This window comes from Protomyctophum parallelum, assembly GCF_964188405.1.
Source record: "Protomyctophum parallelum genome assembly, chromosome: 12".
NCBI lineage: Eukaryota > Metazoa > Chordata > Actinopteri > Myctophiformes > Myctophidae > Protomyctophum > Protomyctophum parallelum.
In genome coordinates this window covers 29,568,804-29,582,331 of record NC_139712.1, presented here as the reverse complement: position 1 = coordinate 29,582,331, position 13,528 = coordinate 29,568,804, and the positions used below count along the sequence as shown (strand labels likewise).

General features: G+C 43.7%; 1 protein-coding gene across 4 annotated transcripts in view; it reads left to right on the top strand.

The window, feature by feature from the left end:
* Positions 1-13,528, top strand: part of asap1b (ArfGAP with SH3 domain, ankyrin repeat and PH domain 1b) — an 86,192-nt gene that overhangs the window by 52,689 nt on the left and 19,975 nt on the right. For all 4 annotated transcript variants that reach the window (XM_083778123.1, XM_083778121.1, XM_083778122.1 and 1 more), the window contains exons 12-14: positions 2,927-3,014; positions 3,295-3,343; positions 9,053-9,219. In XM_083778123.1, the coding sequence (XP_083634249.1) occupies positions 2,927-3,014; positions 3,295-3,343; positions 9,053-9,219 (304 nt within the window). The remainder of the gene's footprint in view (positions 1-2,926; positions 3,015-3,294; positions 3,344-9,052; positions 9,220-13,528) is intronic.

Below are 13,528 nucleotides of genomic sequence, written 5' to 3'. Positions count from 1 at the left end.
CACTCGTGTATTATTTGTTGCACATTCACACCTGAGAGCTGCCAAATGCATCCACAGCGTTGAACTGGTGGCCACTCGGCAGCTCCACTGGAGCCATTAACACTCACTGTCGAGGGTCAATTAAAAGGACACAAGTGCCCTTGCGTGGCTCTGTGCAGTCGATTTGCAGCCCTTTTCATATTGAGGTCCATTCTTTTATTTGGCCACAGACCACCATTTGATGAGATTTAGCCTCTCAGACCCAAGACTTTGAATATTTTGTTGGATAGCATTTTGTCCACGTTTCCATGCTGTATTGACATGGTGCCATTAGATTCCCTGATGAAGGCTTAACCGCCGAAACGTTGGATATTATTCCTGTCTTACCTGCTGTCCTAATAAATATTGGTACTCTAGCTATTGGTGTGTGCGGCCACCTTCTTGTTTATTCAAGATCTCCTCTGCCATTAGGAGAGATAACAGGCAAACGTTACATTCTGGAATTGTGTAGACTGTAAATTAAATAGCTAATGCAGGTGTATAATAATACTTTAAAAAAATGAAACCAAATGGACCCGTCATCATTTTACACTCTCAAGACAGATCTAATAAGGTTCCATTTGGTTACCAACTCTCCATCATTTAGCTGGGGACCACCTGGAAGCCCCTCAAGGACCACTAGTGGTCCCCGGACCACTGGTTGAGAACCACTCATCTACAGCAGGGGTTCTCAACCCGTCGGTCCCGACCCCTCGGGGGGGGGGGAGGGGGGTGTCCGTGTCGCCAAATTATTTTGGGGGGTCCCCAAATGATTTTTCTTTTTTTAATGGAAAAATGGAAATGAAGAGTTTACATAGTACACATAGTACATGCATAAACTTTCCTTAATGATTATATCTGGTTTCAGAATTCATTTATGATATGTTTTTGCAGTCAGTTTGTATTGGTGAAGTCGTCCTTTAAGCTGTTTAGCTAGGTGTGGCTGGCGCTAAGGAGGCAAATCTACAAAGAGACAACCAGACTAGCCGGATGTCACTTAACTGGGAAGACAAACACTGTAGAAAGGGCACAGAGAAAATGACTGACGTGGTTGAGTGGATAATTCTTTCAAATCTTTCCCTTGTGCTTCTGTTTGGAAGCTTTGGGGTTAGTTGGGACACAATTACTGTCTGTCATGGGAAACCTCTGGAGATGTGTTTACTCTGAGAAGGAGTCCCTTTCCCTAAGACATAACAAAACATGAATCTTTTATAGCCTATCTGCCGGCTTTTGTCCCAGCAGAAAACATGAGGAATTCTAATCATTGTCTCCACCAGGCCGAAGGCATGGGGGGAGAGTATGTTTTGCACTCCGTCCGTCCGTCCGTCCGTGTGTCCGTCTGTGTGTCCGTCCGTGTGTGTGTCCGTGAGCAGCTAATCTCGGCCACCGTTAACCCGGTCGATGCCAAATTTTGCACACACACTCCCTGGATGCCAACGATGAACCTCTGCCCCAAAACCCAGAACGGCCTGTTATAGCGCCACCAGGAGGCCGCTTTGTGCAAAACAAGTTTTTGCACAGTAGACCTACAGATTTTGTCCAAACATCGCACAAATTGGTACACAGTCTCTCTAGAGCCATTCAACGAAACGGGTCTTTCAGATTTCTCAGACTCCATCCTGATTGGTTAAGATTGGCTTCCAAAGTTCACAGGAGTGCTGTCATGAACACATCGCGTGATTTCCGTGAAATTGTGCACGCACATTCCCACTAGGCCGAGGAAGAAATGCCACATGAACAATTTCAACTCAGCCTCAAGGTGGCGCTATAACTGGCCGAAAAGTGTTTTTACCTCTAAATGCACGGATCTGTGGATAACTTTGTATGCCAACTCCCTAGTTTACTTTTGTTGCCCTTTTATCCAACCACCAGATGAAGGCATGCTGCAATGTCCTACATTCCTATCCTGGTGGAGACCTGTGCCCAGAAGGGCACTTTTTCTAGTTCTCTCTGAATAGTTTGGAGGCGGTTTGTCGCCACTCCCCGACTTCGTTTCTTTTCAGCCCTTGTGGCAGCTGAGCCCCCAGGGGACTCTGGGTGGACATGGCATCCCGCCCAGCCTGACAACCCAAGCCCCAGGGCTCATCACAGCCTGTTAGCATCTCATTAGCACGCTGCCCTAGTATCCCTGCTGCCCGCACACAGGCCTAATGCCCAGTCAACCAGTGGGTCCACTATATGACTAGCCAGTGCTGGTCAATATGTTTCCTGTGGACTCTAGCACCATGTCTCTGCATTGTCATCTCTCATCTAATATTTGTAACCTTTGACCTGCTTCTTACCAACTGTATATGCACATTGAGAAATGAAAACACAACCAGCCTACTATAGCGTCATGCATCTTATTGCGTTGTTAGCTTGAACGCTATTTGTGGTATACCGTTGGATACTGTAAATTAGACTTTACTCTTTGGGCTTCTATAGTGCCACACATTCCGTGTTGTTGTTGTTCCTCCGGCCGACACATGTGTCGCAGTGTGATCCGATAACCCCCCCTACACACACACACACACACGCATGCATGCATGCACGCACGCACACGCACATGCACACACTTCAGCCGGTGACCGCTGATTGTAGGACCACGTCCACATTCCTCTGTCTACAAAAAATGTGTGCTTCCGCCACAGAGGAATGTGGCCATGGAATTCTCTCAATTGTATATATAGATGATTAGATGTCATTAAAATCAGTGAATTATGAGACAGTTTGAGAGTAAGCTTTCTTGTGATCACCACGCTCTGACTTATGGTGATAAGTTACTAGCTTAAATCAACATGTCCTAATGTAGAGAAATAAACCTGTTGAAAATTGATTCTTTGTGTGTGCGACCTCTTCACCTATTTACAGTTTGCGAGTTGAGACGTGTTGTTGTAAATAATTATTTTGTGTGTGTTTGTGCTTTCAGTCCAACAGACAGCCGGTCAAACTAAATCTGCTCACGTGCCAGGTGAAGCCCTGCTCCGAGGACAGGAAGTGCTTTGATCTCATCTCTCGTAAGCATCAGTACACACACACACACACACACACACACACACACACACACACACACGTTGATGCACAAAGGCACCTCTGAGACGACACACTCTTCTTCACGACACACTGAAGTGCTTTGTTTATGTAAAGCTTTAGCACGATGGAGAATGAAGGGGGGAGGGTGTTTACCGCCGCGAGGCAGTTGCCCTCTGACACCATGTAGAAGACAGGCCGTTATGACAGTGAGAGTCCACACAGTGAGAGTCCACAAAGGTTAAATTACTTCTTTCCTCCCTGCAGATAACCGGACATATCACTTCCAAGCTGAGGATGAACAGGAGTTTGTCATGTAAGTACTTACCAGTATTTAAACGTTAAGGTGAACCATGCTCCTTTCAACAACCAACAAACAAACAACTATTTTGCCATAATTGACACTTCTGAGAGAAGTGTCTTTTCAAGGCACACATAATAGAGTCCAGTGTTGGAGCATGGATAATTTCAGAGCGTTCCACTGGGTGGGGAGCTGCCACACTGAAGACTGTCCCCAAAGGTTAGCTTCTCAGGCCTTTGCTGAAATAGAGTAAACTATGCCTCACTAAATAGCCACTTTTTTAATACTTGTGTGGACGGTGGCACATGAAAATAGCCGGTCTACTTATAGACCTGAGGGTTTGTACAACCTTGTAGATCTGCTATTTTCACATTTTCTTCTAAGTTGGCATGATTCACAATGTTGTTCTTCATGGCAAATTATGATTTAGTGTTGCTAAATCGGTGCGTTGTTATGTCCTGATGCAGCGTAAGGTTGGTTAGAGGTTGATATTGACATGCAGCCATTGACACACTAAAGAGGATGTGAGAGAGAGACTGTTGAGAGTCACCAAGGACAGCAGTGGGATTTGTGGTCAGCAGCAATTCAGGTCATTGTAACCGCATACACTAGTTTCTCATGCAGACGACACACACACACACGCACACACACACACACACACACACACACCCACACACACACACACACACCCACACACACACACACACACACACACACACACACACACACACACACACACACACACACACACACACACACACACACACAGCTCAAATACCATAAATTTCAGTTGAGCTGCATGGCCTGAAATGACTCTGATGTTTCATATAAAAGCAAAGGTTAAAGCCTCGATCCAACAGCAGGAGCAATAATATTAGTAATCTTATTACTAAAACATCATCATCTTTAATCCTTACCGTACCTGTATACTGTATGATATCCAAGTGTACACTGCCACATCCTGTGTCACTGTCAGCTTGTTAAAGAGTCCAAATGGACTGGTGCAGGTCTAAACCAGTGGTTTTAGCCCATGGCCCAAAAGAGAAATTAGACGTTTGCCCAGGACCCAAACTAGTGAAAATAGCAGATCTAGATTTTCACTAATTCTTAATTATTATTTTATATTTATGGATTTTCTTTTAAATGTATACAATTACCGGTATTATTTTATAATTTTTTATATAAAAAAATAAAAACCTTTTGAAATGTATATTTCTTTTTTAAATGTACGAAAAGAAATTTTTTTACTCTAGTCGTGAACCATACAAATTGGTCCACGACCCACAAATGGGTCCCGAACCTACTGTTTGGTAAACAGTGGTCCAGCTACTGTATATACCACCGTATCCCTATCTACTGTAACGTTGTGTCTATGCCACCGTAATGTAATATAAGCCCCCCTGGGACACGACTCGCTGACTCCCACGCACATCTATGTCACGCAACTCTGGCTGCCGTGGCAGCGACTCCCAACCCAATGAACCCATGGGCCCTGCATTATGGCAGCGACTCCCAACCCAATGAGCCCGTGGGCTCTGCATTGATGAAATATTTAGGACACCATATAGCATGCTTCCTGCTGCTTCGGTTCACACAACAATCCCACACCTCTTTCTATTGCCTTGCAAAAGGAAAAGGTCAACACGGACGGAAATGAATAAAAAGTCTATCGCAGAGGCTAAATCATTAAATAATAATGTTTCTACCCCCGAAGGTTCTTTGCCAGTACTTTAATCAGTAAAAAAAGAAAGGACAAACATCAGTGTGTTGTATCTATGTACAGTACAACAACACACTACCTGACTGTCTACCTGACTCAGATAATAATGGGTAAAAAAGGTTAAAAAAAATATATGTAATAAACATATAAACACAGAAGTGTGTGTGTGTGTGTGTGTGTGTGTGTGTGTGTGTGTGTGTGTGTGTGTGTGTGTGTGTGTGCACACACACAAATTAAAAGACTCATTATTCAACTCATTAGAGATAATGTGAAGTATATAATTATCCACATTGAGACCAGAGCTTCAGTTAGGAGGCCTAATGTGTTCAATGTCCTAAATCATCATACTATAATTCTAACAATGTCTGTCCGCCTGTGTGTGTGTCTGTCTGTCTGTCAGAAATACCGCCGAAGCTCCTCATTGCCTGCACCAATCGCTCCCACATTTCACACAGGCATTGACCATATGGATATGGAGGGCGTAACGAAGCTTTTTTTTATTTGACACAATGATTATTAATGAATTTATTAGTGAATTAAAAACGCACCGGGCGCAGTACCCCCCACGGCCACAAATGGGTAAGGGCTAGTGTATAATAAAGCATCATTAACACAAAATCCTAGCCATGGGGTAATCATGTTTCCTAATTCTAATGGCATGTTTGTCTACGCTATAGGCAAGGCCATCTCTCAAGGCGTCTTTTAGAATTTTAGGGAGCCTACGAAGGCCATGGCCGTCGTTGCCCCTCAGCTTGGCCTTGTTCCCCTAAAAAGAATGGCATTCCCTGAGGCCACAGTGGCCTTAATGCCACCAGCTGACTGTAGTACACTGTACCACCACAGCCGTAAGCCTTAAAGGTATATTCAGTGATTTCACTTAATTCAAATATCAGTTATTTTTTTGTTTTGTTGTGATAATCCTCCCTACTATAGAGTGTGCTGGCCATATAAGGAGTTCCTCCCTGTCCCCAGTTAACCCCTGGGGGTCAAAAAACCTTAGGTTTCGTTTTTGACTCTCTATCCTGATTGGACGAAAGGCTGGGTCCCACAGCCAAAAACGAAACCTAAGGTTTTTTGAGTGAAATCACTGAATATACCTTTAAATTCATTTAATTCTTTCAATGGACTCAAAGGCCAAACTTGTGGCCTCGGCTAAGGGTCAAAATGACAAAATTCCAGGCCTGGCCTACGGTATGTAGGGAAAGAATCTTCCACACATGGAGATGACAGATGGTACTGTATATGACATCTGTGTTACAGTTCATGAAAAACTCACCTACGCATGTGCATGTGTAATCTTGTTGCATCCAAATAGGCACACAAACACCTACACACCAGTATGTTTAATACCTAAAGGCGGGAAAGCATCTGTGACTGTCATTTCAGATTTTAGCATTGGCCTTTCAAGCACGGCACGAAGCATAATAATAAGCATAATAATCTTGAAAGTGTGAGGACTACTGATTTTTAGAATATGGTCTTAATGGGTAAATGTGTTTGTGTCTATATGCAAGGGCGTTGCTGAAAATGGGCACTTGTGCTCGGCTACAACCCTGGGTAAATGAAGAACTAAAAATAAATTAAAATCAATTCACAAGACGCATGGCCGGGCGGTATAGAAGCAATCCAACATCCAAGCATAGGGAGGTGACACTGAGTGACAGTGATAGGCTGGTGGCTGACTTCATGCTAACGCAGCCCATTGTGTGTGTGTGTGTGTGTGTGTGTGTGTGTGTGTGTGTGTGTGTGTGTGTGTGTGTGTGTGTGTGTGTGTGTGTGTGTGTGTGTGTGTGTGTGTGTGTGAGAGAGAGGGCCAGTTTAATGAGCTGTGTGTAGGAGCAGACTGCTCTGCGCTGAGCCGCAGGAGGCCATGTTTGAATGGCAGCTACTTCCTGTCTGCCCCTTCTTAATGAGCCCAGTGCTCTGTGTGTGTGTGTGTGTGTGTGTGTGTGTGTGCCCTCCTAATTCTATACTTGTGACATACGCAAATGTCCACAGAAGGATGTGGGACGGCATTTTGTCAGGCCTCCATCTGAAAAGGAACCATTTTAAGAGTTTATGGGTTTCCAATAAACTTTGTTTTAAAGATAGGGGAGGGATGATTCACTTACCTCCCAATTCGATATGATCTCGAAACCTACGATGCCGATTCAATGTATATTGCGATTCTGAATTATATTCAACATTTGTTGCGATTCATGTAGGCCGCAATGTAGCCTGACAGAGTGTCGAATCCCGATCCCGACAAAATTTGATGTGTGTCACTCCCTGTCTCTCTCTGCCCCTACCCCCCTACTGTACTGTCAATACAGGCATAAAAGCCCCAAAATAAAATCTTTAAAATAAATGTGGAAAGAGCAGATCTACGAGTTTAAAGTCATTCATTTTGTCAGTTTTTTGATTATTTGTCACATCCTAACCCTAAAAGCCAAACAGAAATGTACTTTGTATTCACATGTTCACACGGTTTTCAACGACAAAAACGCAATTTAATCGTCAAATCGCAAATATTTGTGTGACAATTAATCGCCATGTACAATGTCGTAAAAGTGTCTCTGAAACACTGCCGAAGTCCTGCTGGAAACTGTACTGTGGATATCACCTGAGTGCAATCTATGAATGTGAAACCTACATTTCACACTGCGGAGGTAGAAAACACTTTGTCCTTGTCCACTGTGTTTACAGCAAAATAGTGACCTTGTTAAATATGAATTGGGTTGATGTAGACGGTATGGGCATGTGCCAGGCCTGGGCTTAGATTAGATTAGACTTTATTTTTTGTCCCACAGCCTGTATACAGCACAGACGCACACCGATTTTAAACACGGCAGCATACTAAACAGCAACATACTGTACTTGTAAAGATTTTACATCCATCCATGCATACGTCCTATAGCACACAACGTTGTAAGTTTAGGAAATCTGCTTAATACTGCCTGACTGACGAAGCCGATGGGGTCCTCAATAGAGGGTATGCACGTGACATCATCATCATACCCGGAAGATATGCGGGAATGCCTACTGAGTGGCAAAAAAATACATTCTGTCCATTATATCCCAACAGAAAAGTCCTATCTGATTGCATTAAATGTCTTTTACCAACATTAAATTCACTTTGTCACTCGATTTTCCACTCGATCTCCCATTCACTTCATGCATGTGCATACCCTCTATTGTAATGGATCTGACTAACCCTAACCTGAGGGACAAGTCAATATTTTTGTCTCTGGTTTTCGGTTCCCGGGTGGACCGGGCACTTGATATGCTCTTGTTCACGTTTCTGATGTGGTCAGCCCATGTGCCACTCACAAAGTGTCATTCTAGGCCAGACCGCAACAATGCAACTAGTCACTCCTTGCCACAAAACATTCTTTAAGCCAATCCACACCAATGCAACTACTTGCAATGCAACCATTATCCCCAATGGCAGTTACAAGGAGGTGTCCACTGGCCTTAAGCATACTTGTGTAGATGCCATCCATTGACTTTTCCTGCTCTACCGCGTGTGTGAGTGTCCATACATAAATATTACATCGTCGCTGTTGGGCGCAAACCTCCTAATCTCCATTTTTCAAGCTTTAATAAATCAGTGCTGATTGACACCCTTTACGTCTGTGCGTGGGTTTTGAACAAATGAAAAGTACTAAAAAAGAGCTTCTGACTTTGAAACTGTCGATCAAACCACCTAACTCTGACTCTTATCAATGATGGACAAAACAACTGCTGTCTCCACATTTGTTGTCAAAAACCTCCTAACACCACTTGAGCTGTATTTGGGTAAAGTGCTGATAATATAAGGTCACATGCAAGTAATGCCGATGTATAAAGCAACCATATAACAGCTTTGATGAGGCAGTGTTAATTAATAAAGTTAAGTCAATATTTGAATTAGTTAATATTTTGGACATTTTAAGCAGCTCTGTAGATTAATTTTATGTACAATTATTGTTACCAACCAATATTATTACGTACTGTAACCCTCCTCTGTTGTGTTGTGTGTGCAGCTGGATCTCGGTGCTGACCAACAGCAAGGAGGAGGCGTTGAACATGGCGTTTCGAGGGGAACAGAGCACAGGAAGTGAGGACGGCATGGACGACCTGACCAAGGCCATCATAGAGGACGTGTTCCGCATGCCTGGCAACGAATTCTGCTGCGACTGCGGAGCTTCAGGTGTGTGTGTGTGTGTGTGTGGCGTGCGTGTTTGTGTGCGTGCGTGTGTGTGGATTAAAGTTCTCGGTCGTCACGACTGATTTTGTTCATTTGAGCCAGCATGTTGAGCAGCAAAAACAGCTTATCTACAAGCCAGGCCCGGCTACAGAATGGAATGACTCAGGGTGCCGTCAATAATTCTCAGGGTGCAAAAGAAGTGTTGTTTTTTCCCATGTCATACAGCTATTGCGCTGTTAAATTAAACGGCTAGTGTGCGACCTGTACGTTCCTATGCCTCTAGAAGGCGCAGTGGACTGTGTGGTGGTTTGGAGAAGTCAACTGACAGAATAAGAATGGCTCGTCTGTGCCCAGCCCCCACACATTTTATATAAAAAACTGAACAGTAGGTTATCATCCTGTAGCCATATATTGATTGATTTAACAATGCAATAGCTGAATCCTGAAATAAAATAACATTTAGCCTACTAGCACTGCTGTTAAATAGGCCTATTTATTTAACTTAATTAAGTGGTGGCCTACAATCTGCAAACTGTTAATACAGTATTCAATCTAACCAATTACCAATTAATCAATACAAAAACTGAATTTCTGAAACTGCAGCATTTATTGAATTAAGTCAATCAAAAATGTATTCAATCATGAATCAATCAAACAAAAAGTGTCAAGTGCAAACGTTTAGCCTAACAGGCTATTAAATAATTAATGATAAATATAGACCTAAATCAAAAACGGATTTCAACTGCAGGCTGCAGCCCATGCTGCCCAGCCAAGACACAACATTTTCTAAAACAACAATTAAACAGTAGGCTATACAATCCTATCTTTTAATGTGGCCATGAAAAATATGGCGGCTGTCAGTCAGTGTTTGTCTCTGTCTCTCTCTCTCCCTCTCTCTCGCTCTCCCCTCCCTCTCTCTCTCTCTCTCGCTCGCTCGAGAGCTTACTTTACAAGCACAATATTCCTTCCATAGCGAAGTGCATTTCACATGTTCCTTGCTGGATGCAGCATGCATGCAGCATGTCTAGCAAAACCTGTCTTTTTCCATCGCTGTTTTCCAGTTAGTGAAGCCGGTTTCAGTTTAGGCTTTGTCTGAATTTGCACTAGAACCGATATGAAATCTCCGACATGGATAACAAAAGCCAGCATCAGAAACCACAGCATATTCCAGCCACTCACGTTCATTATAACAGGTTCTTTGAAATGAGCATGCTTTATTATAAAACGTTCGAGTTGGGTATGATTGTAGCACTACCTGTGCTGGTTTCTCCGTCCCCAAATCAACCGGCACACACCCAGCAGCAGGGCATGGCGAGGGGGCTGAGGCAGCGGGTGTGGCTGGCTCACCGGCGCCGAGGTGGAGGGCTTTTCCACGGGGGGAGGAGGCGGCATTTCTTCGGTCTCTGAGTCCTCGGGGCCGGTATCGGTGGTGTTATTATTTTCATCGCTGGTGCTGCTACTTGCCTCCGCCCGGGTAGTTGCAGTGCCAGTGACAGTGTTTTCTTTTTTTCTACTAACTCCTAACCACTTCCTAATGTCCATTTCTGCTGTCTGTGCTGTGTAGTGTGTAGGCTCCACAGAGAAATTTGTTTTTCGCGCTTTCCACTTCCCGGTGGGTGTAGCCTAGAGGACGTCACTAAACAGCTCTGTGGTGCTGACTGCTGAGCAGTGGCAGCGCCGCAGCGGGCAGGTGATTTTAAAGTGGGATTAGATGAGAGCTCGCTGCATCGAGCAAAATAATATTATATGCTATATTACTGGGGGGAAACAGTGTGTTTCGATACGGTTATTGTGATCTCCATGACAATTATAATATTCCGAATATATTTTTGTTATTTTTGGTATTTTCATAACTTTTCATAGAACATAAACTGAGGGTGCACATTTTTCAACTGAGGGTGCTTTGCACCCCCAGGCACCCCCGTGGCGCCGGGCGTGCTACAATCTGCGACTCATTGTGAGAGCTTGTCTGTTTTTGTTTTTTAAGATTAGAGCATTTGAACTGGTCAGACTTGCAATTAGAAAGATGCAATCCAGAGGAATTGCAAATGTGGTTGCCTTTCTCTATAGGAAACCACACTATTAGGCAAAAGTTTCACCGAGTTGGGTATATGTCACCGTATACTGCCCAATCAGATGAGGGCCAAGTGCAAAAACACTGAAGGGTTCTGAATTGCTGGCCAATCGGACTGGAGAATAGAGAGTTATTGCATGATTAAAACGCTTTTAAACAATTTGAAGCAAAGGTTAAAGCCTCAGTATTTCACAAATTGGATAATAGACGTGGGACATTTTGTCAGTCTTTAGTACTTTAATCCTCTTGTCTGTCTGTCTGTCTGTCTGTGTCTGCGGTGTTCTCACATTCCACATACACCGTTGTCCTGCTTTGTGCTTAGTCACCGTTCACCTTGGTGGAGGGAAAAGATGACACCGTTAGTTTCAGCGTTCTCTCTGTCCCTGCTGAGTCTCAGAAGCTCACAAAGTCACTGTGTACGCCCCGTCTTCAAGGGTGTTTCAAAAAACAGTGTGTGTCTGTGTGTGTGCACGACATGATAGGCCTACTCGTCTTATTTCACTGTTGTCATTGTCACTGTTGACAGGTTTATTGCTGTGGGCATAAACCTCTTATTTCAATATTCTAACTTTTTCTATTCTAAAGTTTGTTTGTAAAATAATGTCCTACTTGATCATACTACAGCATCGTATAAAAGCATGAGGTTTCCAGCCGACGGAGACGATATACGGTAGTCGGTAGCTAGTTAGATACCTGGCAAAAAAAGTCCAGCTGTCGTCAGCAAGCAAGCAAAGCCCTGTTCGTGCGTGTGTGCATGTGTGTGCGTGTGTGCGTGTGGCAGCAGCATTGTTAGCATTCTGGACACAGTCTGTTCCTGATCCTCTACGTGTAGAAGCAACGACTCAGCAGTCCACCATCTAAACATTCAGGCCCTCTGACACCAACCCGCACGCACGCACGCACGCACACACACACACACACACACACACACACAAAACACTGACACACACACACACACACACACACACACACACACACACACACACACACACACACACACACACACACATGCACACAGACTTGATTAATACCCAGCCTGCTCTTTGTCAGCACTATCACACAGAAGCAGCCCCGAAGAAGGGGGTGACTTTGCTCTGAAAATGGAAAATAAATATATAAAAGAAGAGAAAACAACAGTCTCACGCTCGGAGGAATAACACATCAAGTCGTTGCATAACTCTCCGCACAAGCTCCGCTGACCTACAAGGAGAGGAGGTTAATTTGTCCCACAATCCAGCTGTGTGTCCGTTGTGTACGTTTCCAGAGTGTTAACACGCAGCGGAAGGTGCATACACTACATACGTATACGTATGCGCCCCAACCTAGACACTTCCATTTCGGCTACCTTTTTTCACTGACAAAAACGCAATAAAAACTAAGCTATGGTGACTAAATCTATGAGTATATATAGGAGGGACTGGTGGAGAAGAGATCCAGTAGAACTAAAATAAGTTTGTTTGTGCTCGGGTGGAAAGTTTTCAGCATGCAACCAAGTGTAAAATCAGCCATTACGGGTTGCCAAAACGCATTTTTGGTTGCTACAGGTTATACCAAATGTCACAACCTCATGTATTTTATTATACAGTATAATTACTAAGTGATGATAAAATATAAAGGTTAGATATAAACAACCATATAATGCACATGTATAATTATTCTGCAGTTGTCATCTGTTTTTTTGTATTATTTTTTATCTTTGCTCTCCCCCTGCCTTGATCTAATATATGGTGATGATGGTCTTCAAGGTCGAAAGGTGATCGTGGCCAGCCCCCCCCCTCCCTCTCAGAGCCCTCATCTCATGTGGTACCCTCCCTCTATAAGAGGCAGCTCGAGGGGGTATTAGCAGAGGCACCTATAGAGGTCATCATCGTCATCTCATCAAGCTTAGCACGCACAGTCAAATCTGGAGGGGGGGCTTATTGTTATGTCAAACGGCGAAAATGCCTGATCTACAACCTCACAGCGCAGCCATTGTTTGGAAGACACGTGAGCTTACAGAGCTGCTGTTTTCAGCCGACGATCTCCTATTCGCATCAAGCGTCTAATCTATAACCTATGACATTATACTGTAACTCCGAGAGTCAAAGAAATGACCCGTAAAGTTCCAGATTTTTACTGTGTACACTTTGTGTACACTTCGTCATCTAGCATCTGCTGTAAGTGTGTGTGTTTGTATGTACAGTACAGTATGTGTGTATGTCCGTACGTATGTATGAATGTATACATGTTACTCACCAA